The sequence below is a fragment of the Tachyglossus aculeatus genome, chromosome X1 (assembly GCF_015852505.1).
Source record: "Tachyglossus aculeatus isolate mTacAcu1 chromosome X1, mTacAcu1.pri, whole genome shotgun sequence".
Classification (NCBI taxonomy): domain Eukaryota; kingdom Metazoa; phylum Chordata; class Mammalia; order Monotremata; family Tachyglossidae; genus Tachyglossus; species Tachyglossus aculeatus.
Window position 1 is genome coordinate 108,819,813 of NC_052101.1, and position 16,225 is coordinate 108,836,037.

General features: G+C 45.5%; 1 protein-coding gene across 15 annotated transcripts in view; it reads right to left on the bottom strand.

Annotated features, from left to right (window-relative positions):
- Window positions 1–16,225, bottom strand: part of ATP2B2 (ATPase plasma membrane Ca2+ transporting 2) — a 587,231-nt gene that overhangs the window by 122,729 nt on the left and 448,277 nt on the right. For all 15 annotated transcript variants that reach the window (XM_038740359.1, XM_038740349.1, XM_038740351.1 and 12 more), the window contains one exon: window positions 7,952–8,149. In XM_038740359.1, coding sequence (XP_038596287.1) covers window positions 7,952–8,149 — 198 coding nt within the window. The remainder of the gene's footprint in view (window positions 1–7,951; window positions 8,150–16,225) is intronic.

The window sequence follows — 16,225 nt, forward strand, 5'->3', positions numbered from 1 at the left end:
CACAAGGCAGAGCATAAGGAAAGTCAAGCAGCAGCCCCAAACACAACTGAATGCATTCTGATTTTCCTTTTGTCTAGGGAGGAGGGAGTGAATGGCTTGCTGCAGGAAAATACCATCATCATCTTAATCCAGTGAATTACCAGCCCTGATGCTCCTCTTCCATCATTCATTCAATCGTATTTATTGAGCGCTTACTGTGTGCAGAGCACTGTACTAAGCGCTTGGGAGGTACAAGTTGGCAACATATAGAGACGGTCCCTACCCAACAGTGGGCTCACCCATTCACTATACAACTCCATTTTGTAGAGGTCTCTGGAATCTCCTGTGTATTATGGAAAGACTCCCTTTCATCTTGGACTTCTTCCTATCCCTGTCATTTCACTTCCTGGCCATCAATGAGACCTGGCTTTCTTCTACAACTTTCTCTTGATAATGGCCTCACTTGCTCTTGCTCCTTTAAACTCACAGACACCAAAACTGAACTCCTCATCTGCCCTCCCAAACCCTCTTCTTCACCGACTTTGACAATATGACCACAATCCCTGTCTCACAAGCTAAAGACCTTGGCATTATCCTTCACTCCTCCCTGTCTTTCAACATCTACATTCAGTCAGTCACGAATTCCTGTCTGACCTTTTCTTGCAACATCTCTAGAATCTGACCTTTCTTTTCCATGCAAACTACCTCAACACTAGCCCAGTTACTTCTTTATATCCCATCTTGACTGCATCAGCCTTCTTGCTGACTCCCCTTTCTCCAGCCTTGCCCCTCACAAGGCAAAACTTCACTCTGTTGCCCAGATCATTTTTGTAAAATACCATTCAACCCCCCACTCCTCAAACAACTCCAATGATTGCCCATCTCTCTATATCAAGCAGAAACTCCTGACCGTCAGGTTTAAGGCTCTCCCACTCCCACCTAACCTTGCTCCTTTCCCACTACAACCCAGCCCACATGCTTGCTACTCTAAAACCAGCCTACTTATTGTGCCTCGATGTTGTCTCTCTCTCTCTCTAGCAACCTGTTGCTCATGCCCCTCCCTCCTGCCTGGAACTCAATCCCCCTTCATCATAATAATAGTTGTGATATTTGTGAAGCACTAACTGTTTGCCAAGCACTATACTAAATGCTGGGGTAGATAGAAGATAATCCAAAAGACTACTGCTCTACCCATCTTCAAAGCCCTACCAAAATCACATCTTTTCCAGAAACTTTCCCTGACCAATCTTTTATCTTCCCTATTTCCCCCCACTGCATCCTCTATCCACTTGAATCCTCATCCACTAAGCACTTAGATACTTGCCACACCTCTTTGCCTCCACTGCACTTAAGTACATATCTTTAAACTTGATTGTTTCCCCTGCCTGTAATTTATTTTAGTGCCTTTCTCTCCTGCTAGACTTTAAGCTCTTTGAAGGCAGGGATAGTGTCTACTAACTGTATTGTAATCTCCCAAACACTTAGTACAGTGCTCTGCTCAGGGTAAGCACTCAATAAATACAATTGATTGACTGGGTAGGGCCAATGCATATTTTACATTTCAAATCTGATTTCTGCAGCTTCTTGATTTTTTTTCAAACTATGTGCATAATTGGCACAAAAGACAATACAACTGCAGGACCTGGGAAAAAGACTTAAGGTACTTTGCCTACCTGGTCAGGCAAGGGAAAAGCCTTCAGTTTGAAATTCTCTTTGGGAAAATGAAAGGATTTTTTCCACCCAAGTCAGCCAGGTGTTTGGGGACCCAAAGAAGTTTTTAACTGACACTGGTTTTTGTTCTGCCTGAACTGGTGCCTATTTCCATGGGAACTAAACAGCATGAAAAAGTGAGAGGATTCTCAGAATTTCTCTTTAAGCCTTTCAAGCAGTAACACATTAAGTACTGGGTAGATGTTTGTACACCAAAGTTTTAAGATGATAATCAGAGTAGCATCTGCCAGCTCTTCCCTGGAGGCCAGGCTCAGAAATGAGTAAAGCCATAATCTGGCCTGAAAATGGGATCAATGAAGAGTCTTTCACAAGACTAAATTTGTTGAGTAGCAGCTGCTCAGTCTGGGACTTCCCTGAAAGGCTTCGGCCGAGCTTTTCAGATCAAAAGAGAAGGAAACACTTTTTCACATAGCAATTTGACACCTTGTAAATTAAGCAGGCCCAACATATCAATAGGCTCAGCTGGCCTTGTGTATAGAACATGGGTCTTGGAGTCAGAGGACCTGGGTTCTAATCCTGACTCTGCGATTTGTCTGCTGTGTGACCTTGGGCAAGTGACAACTTCTCTGTGCCTCAATTACTTCATCTGTAAAATGGGGATTAAGACTGTGATCCCAGAGCTGAGTACAGTGCTCCGCACACAGTAAGTGTTCAATAAATACGATTGAATGAATGAATGAATAAATGTGGGACATGGATTGTGTCCAACCTGAGTAGCTTGTGTCACATAGTAAGTGCTTAACAAATACCATAAAAATGGTGTGTGGATAGATTCAGGGATGGATGGTTTGTAAAGGAGTACTAGACGGAAAACCAGGAATAAAGAGGGAAAAGTAGGGGGTGCTGGATGGTCCATGGGCAACCATGAGGGTGGATGCCCAGGAGGGCAGCCTATCAATCAATCAATAGATGGTATTTGTTGAGCCCTCCAGCATATAGTTCCTCTAAGTGTCTTGGTGCCACTGATGGAAACACAATCCAGGGCTGAGTGGAGGGTGGATCTGACCTAGCAATTATATTTTTTATGATCTGAGCCTCTTGGGTTTCATACAGCACCTGCACGTGTCTTCTCTTTAAAATGAAAAGATTATCGTTACAGCATAGAGTTGGTTCAGGTCCCTAGGGACAGTGGTGTAATCCACCCACTTTGTGCTGAATATACAGAGCACAACTCTCCTGGGCTAAGAAAAAGAAGAGGAGAGAGATAACACATACAAGTCACGGATTTGTAGCAGCCTATTGGACAGGGACGGCACCTGGGGCCTTACACTGGACTCTTCCATTGTTTCATATCTGTATGCCAAACGGATGAAATTTGGGAGTCTTCTTATTCATAACTTGGCTGTATATTCTTCCTGAGAAGCCAAAGAGAATTCACCAAGCCAGGGATTCATTCTGACTGTTTCTAGCATGACAACAAAGAGAAGCAGTGTGGCCTCATGGATAGAGTCAATGCCTGGGAGTCAGAAGGACCTGGGTTTTGGGATTTTTTTTTAGGGAATTGGTTAAGTGCTTACTATGTGACAAACACGGTTCTAAGCACTGGGGTAGGTACAAATTAACTAGGTTGGACACGCTCCCTGTCCCACATGAGGCTCACGGTTTAAGCAGGTATCCCCATTTTACATTTGAGGAAATTGAGGCACAGAGAAGTTAAGTGACTTGCCCAAAGTCACCCAGTAAGCATTTGGCAGAGTTGGGATTAAAACTCAGGCCCTTCTGACTCCCAGGCCTGTGGTCTCTCCATTAGACTATGCTGCTTATGGTTCTAATCCTTACTTGACCACTTGTGACCTTGAGAAAATCACTTAACTTCTCTGTGTCTCAGTTTCCTCATCTGTAAAAATGAGAAGTAGGACTGTGAGCTCCCCGTGGTACATGGACTGTGTCCACCCTTTTTTTATGGTATTTGTTAAGTGCTTACGATGTGCCAGGCACTCTGCTAAGTGCTGAGGTAGATACAAGTTGATCAGGTGAGATGCAGTCCCTGTCGGCATGGGGCTCCCAGTCTTAATCTCCATTTTACAGATGAGATAACTGAGGCACAGAGGCAGTGAAGTGACTTGCCCATGGTCATGCAGCAGACAGGTGGTGGAGCAGGGATTAGAACTCTCACCCTTCTGACTCCCAGCCATGTACTCTAACCATTAAGCAATGCTGATTAGCTTTTCATTCATTCATTCAATTGTATTTACTGAGTGCTTATTGTGTGCAGAGCCCTCTACTAAGCGCTTGGGAAGTACAAGTTGGAAACATATAGAGACGGTCCCTACCCAACAGCGGGCCCACAGCTTGTATCTACTCCAGCACTAAACACAGTGCCTGGCACATATAAGTGCTTAACAAATACCATAAAAAGTCAAAGCTACAAAGGCAAGCCCCCAAAGTTCTGCTTTGAAAGATCAGGATAGGAAAATAGAGGGAGAAGACAGAAGGAAGCCATCTTGCTCAGTCTGACAGTTAAGCCATCTTTCTTCCGATCCCACAAGCCATGACCAGCCACAGAGTGTGATAGTTGATCTCCAATACTCTTCTTTAGGCCTGGGGATAGGAGATGATAATCCCTCCTTCTGGAGATGCTTGCTAAACAGAGAATTCCCAAGGGGGTCCACACCCTCTCTGTCTCATCCAGTGGGATCCAGTATTCCGTGCTTCCTGTACCTAACCCTGCAGGTTCTCCCACCCAGAGGGACTTCCTGCTGAATAATGGTGACTGCATTTTGTGCTGGATGTGGGGATGGAACAGTCTCTACATTAATCTACTGAAGAGTCCCAGAGGTGAAAACAAAGAACCCCAGCCCTACCTCTTGGCTGACAAACCCCAGCAGCAGAATGGGATCAAATGCCAATCCTGGGCTAGGGTGACCATCTATTATGGGTGGAGGAAGGACATTGAGAGGATGGGGGATGGGAGTGATGCTACTTGGAGAGGAGGAGCTGGTTCAGTTTGCAGTCATTGTTGGGTTAGTCTAAGCTGAAGAGCAGATAGCATGAGGTTAACAGGAACTGAATGGCAGCAAGGTAGAAATTGGAGAAATTTGTACCTAGAAAGGGGGGGGCAGTAGGAAAATAGGGAAGAATAAGAAGGCAGAGGTATCTTGGGAAAGTAGGAAAGACCACAAGCTAATGTGAAACTGAAAAAATGTTTTGGAGCCAATTTCAGGACAGTGAGAAAACAGAGTGAAGGAAATAAGAACAGGGAAGGAATGGGTGAGAAAGGAGAGGAATCAAACAGTCAGATGAATACCTGGAGGGCTGTGGGAGGGAGGGAAGAGAAGAAAGTAAAGCTTCTGAGAAAAACACTGGAATAAGAGAACAAGTGGAAAAACCTGTCATAAAATGGCATTAATGTGTCGAAGGAGTAGAGTAAATGAGAAAAAGGAGAAACTGGTTAGAAAACACACATGAAAGTTTCTTCTCCACAAAGGAGTGGTCCTCAGCTTTCCTGGTTTTTCTACTGCCCTGCATTTACTGCCTCCCTCGCACTCTGCAACACCAAGTATTAAAGAATGTATAGGTTTTTAACAATCCCCACTAGGTAAATATCACTTGCCAAACGTTTTCTGATTTGGGTGATGGTGATGAGCTTTTGGGGTGTTTTTTGGATCATTTCCATTTTTATAGGATCTTATTTCCTGGACCTTGAGTGAGGCCAGCTGAACGTCAGACATATCCTCAATGACAAATATTGAATCAATCAATCAATGGTATTTATTGAGCCCTTTCTGGGTGCTGAGTATTGTAATAAGCACTTGGAAGAGTATAACAGAGTTGGTAGATGAAATCCCTGCCCACAACAAATACCACAATTATTATTATTATTATTATTATTGTTGTTGTTGTGGTTATTAAAGAGCTTACAGCCTCCGGGGGAAACTGCAAACTGGATGCCCTGCTCCCGGGACCAGTTGTAATGCTATTCCTTCTACAACAGCACCCATGTTATTTCTGCAGCAGAATTTCCAGTTGCTAATTTTGCATTTGGCAACTGAATGAAAGATCAGAAGTGTGTGTTTCTTTGAAATGGTCAGAATGAATTGGCTGCCTCCGTCTCTGTTTTGAGACCAGCCTAGTAGGCACTTTACCGATTCAGCTTGCAACCCTGCTGTGGCCAGGCTCTGCCACTCTGGGAAGGCCAGGAGAAAAAAAAGATGGATTTTGCTGGTGTTTCTGTTTCATCATTACTGTCATGGGCCCAGCTGTTGAGTATGAGGGGTTTCATTCACAAACAATTCTTGAATAGTGATGATTAAGGGTCCCGCAATATGCCTCCAGGGGACAGTGACAAATGGAAATATTGTGGTTATGCTTATGTGGTTATGGTTCCTTGATGAGCAAATTTCAGGGAAAAAGCATCACTAATGTTTTAGGCAGAGGCAAGTCTACCAAGTCTGTTACACTATACTCTCCCATGCACTTAGTACAGTGCTCTGCACACAGTAAGTGCTCAATAAGTTTGATAGATTGACTACACTGTGTTTAGGGATTTTTTAATGGTATTTGTTGAGCACTTACTATGTGCCAGGCACTGTACTAATGGTGCAGTGGCTAGAGCATGGGCATGTGAGTCAGAAGGTCATGGGTTCTAATCCCGGATCTGCCACTTGTCTGCTGTGTGACCTCAGGCAAGTCATTTTATTTCTCCAATCCAATTTGCTTGTATCCACCCCAGTGCTTAGTACAGTGCCTAGCACAGAATAAGCACTTAACAAATACCACTATGATTATACAAGATAATGAGGTTGGACACAGTCCATTTCCCACATGGGGTTCACGGTCTTAATCCCCTTTTTACAGATGAGGTAGCTGAGGCACTGAGAAGTCAAGAGACGTGCCCAAGATCACACAGCAGACAAGGGGTGAAGTCAGGATTAGAACCCAGGTCCTTCTGACTCCCAGGCCTGTGCTCTACCCACTAGACCATGCTGCTTCTCTACGGATTGTAGACCACAGCCTACAAGGAATTCACCTTCAAACCATCTGTAAGGATAAATAGAACTGCTTGTGGAAAGAGTTAACAGCGTAGGAACGCATGAGTTCTTGACATTCTGCACATTTTAGAGGAGGTATGAAGGAAAAGGAAGGGAAGGTCTCTGATGAGTTTTGCCAAAAGGAACTAAATAAAAATGTAAATGGAAAAGCATTCAAGCCTATATATAGCACGGGGCATTATTCACAGTCATTCTCAGCTTCCCCCAGAGGAATTCTTGCTCAGCTGTGCCACTCTAGGACAGAAGCGAAAGGTTAAATTGTCAGCTGATAGTATCTGCCCTCCCCAAGGTGCTCCCAGCCAAGAGCCACCTTTTGTCTGCAGCATTCAGTTTAGGCTATCTTGGGCATTCCCTTCAGAAAGGAGAAGGGTTTAATGCCCCTCCACGTTTGCTATCCCTTCTCCTCTGCCTCTTACTCTCCCAATCTCCACCCCAATAAAGGTTGGGGTCACCATGGTCAGACTCCTATCAGCAGGCAGACACCTTAGACCTAAGGCAGGTGGGGCAGCTTGACAGCACTTACAGGGCAGGGATGGGATGGGAGCCCTATGAATGCTGTATGAGTCAGACCCTCCCCACTCCCCCGACCATAGACCCGCTCCCATTTCATCCTGGATGCTCTCTAAAAGTAAGGCCTTTAGGGGGACATGGTCTCATGGAAAATGCATAGGTCTTCCAGTCAGGAGACCAATCCATCAATCAGTGCTATTTATTGAGCTCTTACTGTGTGTGCAGCACTACACTAAGGGCTTGAGAGAGTACGAAATCTGCATTCTAGGCCCAGTTCTACCATTGGCCTGTTCAGTCACTAAGGCCAAGTCACTGGACTAGCCTGAGCCTCTATTTCTTCATTGGAGAAGTAGGAAGTACTACCTATCTCTTCTCTTAAAGGGATGTTGTGAGGGTAAAGTGAAAATTGATGGGAAAGCCCTTTGGAAAAATGAAAGTGCTAGACAAATTCAAGCTATTAGCAGTGCAAAGAGAAAACTGCAAATATTCCCAGTATAATCAAAAAGGCATTTGAAAAGAAGCTTTCCTAAGTGTGGAGATTTTGTAATGTCCGGAGGCAGCCTGACAATGATATTCACATTCACCCCCGCCCTTAATCCCGTGTCCCAATAAACCAAAAAAAGAGAGAGAATTGCAAAGAAAATCAAAATGTGTTTAACAGCCCGCTTTGTGAGCCATCAAGGAAAAAAATAATCTTATATCACCCTCAAAGTTGAGAAGTATCATAAACATATCTTTACCTTCATTTCCTTCTCCAGGAGGATGGTAAAATGAAAGCCCCAGAGATATGATGGCTGCAATTTCCAAGATTATGAGAGTCACGTCCTGTAGCGCTTCCCAGACTAGCTGGAGGAAAGTTTTTGGCTTCTTTGGAGGTATAAAGTTTTGCCCAAAAATTTGCTTTCTTTTTTCTAGGTCTGGAGCTGTGCCCGGCAAACCTACGAACAAATTAAAAATATCTGCTGTAAGCATCATCGAAAGAGAAGAATCCCAAAGATATTCATTTGTGTATACAGTTCACTTTCCAAATTACAGTCAACTGGCTGCCAGGATCCCATTTCATACAAGGTTCATTTAAAATTCATTTTCAGGCAATAAATACATTTTCTGATTTCAATTTCACTATGCAGTAAGACGCGTGGGAGATAGGGAGCCTGTGGCAGATCCTGGAGTGAGCAGAGCGAGAGTATGGTGCAGAAAATGCCCCCAAGAGACCTGGTGGGGAGCTGCCTGGGAGGCCCGCAGACATTCGGTTAGATTTTCCCCTGAGTCCCTGGGTCGGTGGGGCAGACAAGACTGGCAGCTCTGGAAATGGGGCAAACGCATCCCTTCGCAATCAGGCATCTTGAGAATAACTGAGTTCCTGGCGGTGGATTGGCTTCTAGTTATGGTCAGTAGAAGAGTGCTTCCCATTCTCCACTTCCCCTTCTGCCCCTCGCCATCTGGAGAACATGAATAACTCTTCCTTGAAGCTCAAATTCTGTCCAAAACCAAGCCCAGTTTGGGGTCCAGCTTCCCCTAACAGAATTAGGACTCACAGAGCTACTTTCACTAGATCTCTAATATACTTCAGTGTCCGAGAGGATAGAAATCAACATGTAAGCCCAGCCGCTCAAGCAGGTGTACAAGCAAAATACATACACGCACACACACACACACACACACACTCACTCACAGATAGTCGACAGGCAATTTAAATCTGACAATTAAGTGGCACATTGTCCAAAAGCAAAGTTCATTTGAAAAACCTCATTAGATCCAGGGTTATAGATAGGGTTATTGGAGCAGTCAATGGTTGGTTTGCGTCAATTCCTTTCCAGTCAGTGCTGAGACCAGGACTCTGCCACATTTGTTTGACTGCCCATGAGGGCATCACTGCCATGCCAGGTTTCCCATTACCTCACCACCATGACAAGGACCACTTTGCTCTTGTCTCCTGGGGACTCAAAACCCCAGCCAGACGCTCCCAAGTTCATCCATCACAGCTTTGTTTACGATTCCCAGGGCAAATTTCCAGCTTATTGTCATGAATGGAATACTTCGGACAGAAAGAAACATGGGCCACTGTACCGATTCCCAACTCTGACTGGTAACAATCCCTCACTGGCCTCTTCGTACTCTCTTTTAGCCAATGAGGCATCTTGAGAGCCTGTATGAAACACATCACTGACCACCGGGAAAATTGAAACCCGGAAAGCTAAAGAGATGCTAACTGGCTAGGGAAGGATCGAGGTCCAGCTGGTGAGTTTAGATGGCGGCTTTCCAAATGAAGCCAGCAGAGTTCTAACCTAGGAAGACAAGCCTATCTGCAAAGGTGCTTGGTCTCTTTGGCTAAATCTTTCAAGCCAGATCAGAATATTTCCCTGGAAGGAGGGGCAGGGAAAGCTGAATATGTGGTCCTTCTCAGCACCTCCTTTTGACTCTATGAGCAGCTCAACATGGAACCCTGGCTGAACCACCACCCAGGGGAATCAGAAGCAAAAGATGCCAGAGATCCCAACCCTTGATGGCTTATTTCCCTCACCCAGTAGCCATTGGGATGTGTTGCTTCTCATTGGCCCCCTAGACCCATTCCTTTAGAGAGCTTCCAAGTTTGCCACTGTTTTTACAGAAACAACAACAGCTGAACAGCATAAAAATATTTTTGTGTTTCAATGGTCCCTCCCTCGCTAAAGTAACCTGCCAAAGAGTTTCCACAACAACAAAACTAAAACAAAAAAGCAGCAGAAACTGATTAGATCTGGCTGGGTTTCTAAGTACAAACCAGGCATCAACTAGAGCTGAATGGCTTAATCAGCAACAAGTGCCCTCTCACCTCCTGCTCTCACACAAAGGTGGAGAACAATCGTTCTCTGGGTTAGCTCATAAAGACCCTTCACATTTCACTTTTTCCTGGAGTTGGGCAAGAACAAAGAAAGGAAGAAAAGGTCCCTGAGAACATGTGGGAGTCTGATTCCCTGGGAGATGATGGTTTCGTTTAGTCCAGTTGAGAGAAAGAAAATAACCCAGAAAAGTGAAATGCAAATTGTTTGATTTCTGGTGCTTTAAAAGCCTCTCTAGGAACATGGTTCAAAGGAGTTCCAAGCTTGAGAATACTCTCCCACATTTGAGGAGAATCCCACCAGTGCTTTGTATAATAATTTGTATTGGAAGAGCAATTCTGCACCGAATGATGTTCCCTCTACACTGCATGGGTGCCCAGCTGGAGCCAACTTCAACCAGTACTAAGCAATCAGTCAACTGCATTTATTGATTGATTACAGACAGTATGCACAGGAGGCATGGTAACTTTCTAAGGGTTTTCTGTTGAAGGATGGCTGGGCAGATCTTCACAAAGACTTTGGCCTCATGGTCCTTCTTATGAATGGGATCTGTGCTACCCTTCTCAAAGACGGCAGATGTGAGGCCTCTCAAAAGATGGTGGCGCTACTGCCCTCCACAAAGATGGCAACAGGTCAGACATGAGAAACTAAGAAGCAGCCTGGCCTAGTGGGAAGTGCACAGGCCAAAGAGTTGGGGGACTTGCGTTCTAATCCCAGCTCCATCACTTACCTGCTGTGTGATCTTGGGCATGTTACTTAACTACTTGGTGCCTCAGTTTCCTCATCTGTAAAATGGGGGTTCGATACCTGTTCTTCTTCCTACTTAGACTGTGAGCCCCATGTGGGACTGGGACTGTGTCCAACCTGATTATCTTCTCTCTTCCCCAGAGCTTAGTACGGTGCCTGGCACATAATAAGTGCTTAGCAAATACCACAATTATTAAGTGATCTGTTAGTGGGGCGAAAGTCAGGGTCTCAAAGCTGAGCAGCCTGGGGCACTTGGGCAAGGGGTGGCTGGGATAGCAGTAAAAGAGAAACACTCTTCCACAAAATGTTGCCCATGACATCTTATGGAATGGGAGGGGTGGCTAACTTTCTCCAGAGAAGCAGTATGGCTCAGTGGAAAGAGCACAGGCTTGGGAGTCAGAGGTCATGGGTTCGAATCCCAGCTCCGCCACTTGTCAGCTGTGTGACCTTGGGCAAGTCACTTAACTTCTCTGGGCCTCAGTTCCCTCATCTGTAAAATGGGGACAAGACTGTGAGCCCCATGTGGGACAGCCTTGATCACCTTGTATCCCGCCCAGCAGTTAGAACAGTGCTTGGCACATAGTAAGCGCTTAACAAATACCACCATTATTATTATTATTCCCCCACTTCAGAGTGGCCTCATGTCTAAAGCTGGCCCCACACCCAGCTGCACACTACACACCTTCAACATTTTAGGACTCCAGCACAGGGACTGGGGCCCCAGACAACCCTGATCTAAACTTAGCCCTGCAGTCTACATTTCCTCACCAGCTCTTTGCCTCTATTGGAAGTGCCCATGTGGATGACAGGCTGCAAAATTAGCATTTAAAGATGCAGATCCAAATCTGAGCGTCAAAACTCAGAGATCTCTTACAAAGAAACTCTGATCCCATGCCTATGCCACTGCATGTGAAAATTAGCTACCCAGCTTTTAAATTAACAATCCTATTAAATGATATAAACAACACACTATGGCATCAAAGATTAATGGTGTTTTGAGATTCAATTTAGAATAGAATGTGGCTCCCCATTTAGCATCCTAAAAATTAATATTCCTTGTGCAATCATTCTACATAAATCTGGTAGAGCTTCAAAAATTCTTGAAGACAAATGGAACAAGGTTCTTGTGGTACTTGTTAAGTGCTTACTATGGGCCCAGCACTGTACTAACCACCAGGGTAGATACAAGACAATGATAATAATAATGATGTTATTTATTAAGCCCTTACTATGTGCAAAGCATCAGGTCAGTCACAGTTTCTGTCCCTTAACAGGCTTTCAGTCTAAGTAGGATGGAGAACAGATATTTTATCTCCATGCTACAAGTGAAGAAATGGGGGCACAATAAAATTAAGTGACTTGCCCAAGGTCATGCAGCAGGCAAGTGGCAGAGCCAGGATTAAAACCAGGTCTTTTGACTCCCCGGCTCATGTTTTTTCCATTAGGCCACGTTGCCAGTTGTGGAATAGTTTGGCGCATGAAAAGGAATCAAAGTAAAGTAAAATAAAATAACAGTTAAGTTGGAGGCGATCATCCATCTCCTGTTGTTTAAAATTACTTGGATACCTGAAAATGAAGACTAGCATTACAGTAGATCTAACTAAACTGAAAAAGAGTGCTTGAAGGTGGGGATAGAGGAAATTATCCTATTTAATCCAGTCATGCCCTCAGAACCTTCAGGCCAGGTCTTGAAAGATATCAGGTTCTCAATCAGTGCTATTTACTGAGTGCAGTGCACTGTACTAAGCATTTGAGAAAGTACAATACACAGAGCTGTAGAGGGAAGGAAACCTGAGAGAGGATGCAGTGGGAGAACCAGAGGCTAATGAGTTGAAAGCTGATAATAATAGAGATCTAGAACACAGAAAGTCAGAGACTGAAGGGGAGGGGCCAGAAAAGGGGTGCAGGAAAAGAGGTGCAAAGGAGAGAGAAAATAAAGGAAGAAGGGGGTAAGGAAAACAGGTGGAAGGGGGGGTAAGGGGAGGAAAAGAGTTGGAAGGAGGGGTAGGGGGAGGAAAAGAGGTGGAAGGGGGGTGGGGGGAGGAAAAGAGGTGGAAGGGGGGTGGGGGGAGGAAAAGAAGTGGAAGGGGTGTTGGGGAGGAAAAGAAGTGGAAGGGGCGTTGGGGGAGGAAAAGAAGTGGAAGGGGGGCTGGGGGAGGAAAAGAAGTGGAAGGGGGGTGGGGGAGGAAAAGAAGTGGAAGGGGGGTGGGGGAGGAAAAGAAGTGGAAGGGGGTGGGAGGAGGAAAAGAGGTGGAAGGGGAGGTGGGGGGGGAAAGAAGTGGAAGGGGAGGTGGGGGGAGGAAAAGAAGTGGAAAGGGAGGTGGGGGAGGAAAAGAAGTAGAAGGGGAGGTGGGGGGAGGAAAATAGGTGGAAGGGGGTGGGGGGAGGAAAAGAGGTGGAAGGGGGGTGGGGGGAGGAAAAGAGGTGGAAGGGGGGTGGGGGGAGGAAAAGAGGTGGAAGGGGGGTGGGGGGAGGAAAAGAGGTGGAAGGGGGGTGGGGGGAGGAAAAGAGGTGGAAGGGGGGGTGGGGAGAGAAAAAGAGGTGGAAGGGGGGTGGGGAGAGAAAAAGAGGTGGAAGGGAGAGAAACAGAGGCAAGGAACAAAACTTCTTTCTGCGACCATCATTTCTGGTGCCTCATTTGGCTGTTGGTCTGAAACATAGCACAGATGGGTAATTTAATGAGGTCCACCAACACCAGTGCTGCTTTTGTCCAAGTCGTGACAGTTGTGACCCCAGGTCAACTTGCTCATCCTGAACCTAGGTGACGGCTGTAGCGGCAACAGGGTCCAAGACAGACCAGTGTCCCTGAGGTCAGTGCCAGTGTCACTACACCATAACCCAGGGAGAAGGAGTGGAGGCCCCAACACTTGCCACCCTGCCGGGACTGGGGAAAAGGGACTGATTCATATAGGGTGGGGTGCATTTCTGGCACAAAAATGCCAGAAATTCCTACTCAAGCATGGACCCAGAAGTGGGCATTGCAGCTGCTGCCACTGAGGAATCTCCTGCTACCCAGCTTAAAGAAGGACCCTTAATTGGTCCCCACCATAAGCACTTCAGGCAGGTGACAGAACAAGATGCCAAAAATCAGGATTAACCTTCCCATTTAAGCATATCTGGTCACAGTGCCAGAAATGGGGAATACAAAGAGGCAGCCAAAAGCAGAGCTGTTCAGCAGAGACAGAAAGATGCAGAAAGAAGTTTTCTTCTCCAAGCTAGTTCCAGGCTGTACCTTATCCTGATGATACCAGGATTGGGGCTGCTAACCCCACATGGCTCTAGCTCCATTCCAATCTGAGGCCTCTTCCAGAGGGCAGGAGGTGGTAAGTTCAGGTCAGAACTGCTGTGGGAGACAGGGGCTCTGGTGAAAGGTTTCCAGGTTGAGCTGCAATGGCTGGGCCACCCTGGGACCTCAATTCATGCTGCTATTTTGGCATAATCTGCTCCCTATTACTGCTCATTTTCAAGCAGGGATAGGGCCCCGGGACAACCAACACAATGACCATAACAGCTAGCGGTGTTTCCTGTACTCTTGGCTCAGCAAAACTGCTGCTGCTCCCAGTGACACAAGACTGATTGCATGGTGGTGACAAGAATATTGTCACTCCCATCATATCCATGGAGTTGTTACCTAAAGCTATAGGTGTGCATTGACCCCCTAGAAGGTGCATTAACTGTGTGGTTGGGAAAGGGATTGTGTACTTTGGGTATATGCAAGATGGATGTGTAAATCTGTTTGAATACGTGCATCTTGCCGGAGAACTCATGGAAACAGGATCATCACTTGTCAATCAAGCAACGGTATTTACTGAGCACTGACTCTGGGCAAAGCACTGAACTAAGCACCTGGGAGAATACAACAGAGTTAATAGACACAATTTCTGCCCTTAAGGAGTTTCTCTTATTTGTCTGCCTTGTCCCATTATTCCAGAAAGACCTAATGGGAAGGGATCCTTAATTATCCCATATTTGGGTGACACCAGCCCAGCCTCGAAGCAGGCTCAATACTAAATACTAAAAACTAGCTGTTCTGGTCCATACTTCTGTCTGTGGATGGGTGGTCATGCCGGAGAGTGCATGAATAGGTGTATGTGTGTCTGTGTACACATGCTATCATAAGTGAATGAACATGAGTATGTGAGGCATGTATGTTAGGGTTTGAGCCTATGTGTGTGAACAGGAATAGCCTCTCTCTTGCACACACCTTTGTCTCCTGTCAATAGCTAAGGGTAAACTTGGCATGGTGCCATCTGGGTGGGGCTCAAAGCACAGAGTAATATCAGTATTAATCCTGCAGAGAACAAGCAACTTCTGTAGCTCTTAGAAACCTGGGCACCTCCCTCGAATCCAAGGTTTCCTGTTCCAGCCATCATTTAAAAAACCTGAACTGGGCCACTCCAGCTATTTCCCCCAACACAAAAATGGCTCCATTATGAAGAAAGACAATCTGTCAACCACAGAATTGTCAAGAAATGCAGCATTTCAGACCACAGCCAAACCCAACTGGGCACACTGTGTCCAAAAGGGGTCATTTATCTAGAATATATGGCAAGAGCAGAATGCCCTGAAGGGACATAAAAAGAGTTTCAAAATATGCTGGGTCAAAGTAGGGGTTTTCCCCTTGACTTCCAATAATATTGATCCTGGACACTTGGGAGGGTGCTCTGACTAGCCACTGGTGGTGGCCAGAGTAAGGTGGCCATTTCACAAAATGATTCTCTCTACACTGACTTTCCAGGCCCTAGAATTGGTTTTCTGCCACCTTCCCTGACTGTTAAAGAGTGTTCACCTCCCTTATAGAAGAAAATGCCATGGCTCAAATTGAGCAGGGGTAAATTCAGCACTCCCACTAACGAAGCTGCTCCAGTTCCTATAGCCCCAAGGCCTGGAGTCTTCACCCTTCAAACAAAACTCTGAGTCCCCAGGAATGAACCATAAACAAACCAATACTCTACTTAATAAACCTTATTTTCTAGGAGGTTGGCAGGTGTCTACAAACTACGCTTGCTGACTTCTAGCCTCAAAGACAAGTGTTTTCACCTTGATCTAGATTCCCCAGTGGAAACGTTACTCCCTCAGGAGCTCCTCAATCATCTCTGGAAGCATTATTATTATTTTCATTAACAAGCATTATCACTTCCAGATCAGTAGGGTTCCAGTTTGTAAATTACAAACTTGAGACACAAGTCCTGGCTTCACCACGAGTCTGCTGCATCACCTTGAACAAGTTACTTAACTTCTCTGTGCCTCAGTTACTTCATCTGTAAAATGGGGATTAAGGCTGGGAACTCCATATGGGACATGGACTGTGTCCATCCTGATTAGCTTGTATCTACCCCAGTGTTTAGTACACAGCCTGACACATAGAAAACACTTAAATAGCAAAGAAAAAGGAAAAAAAAGTCCCATCAATATTGGGTCTGATCAGTGGCCCAACCAGCCTAG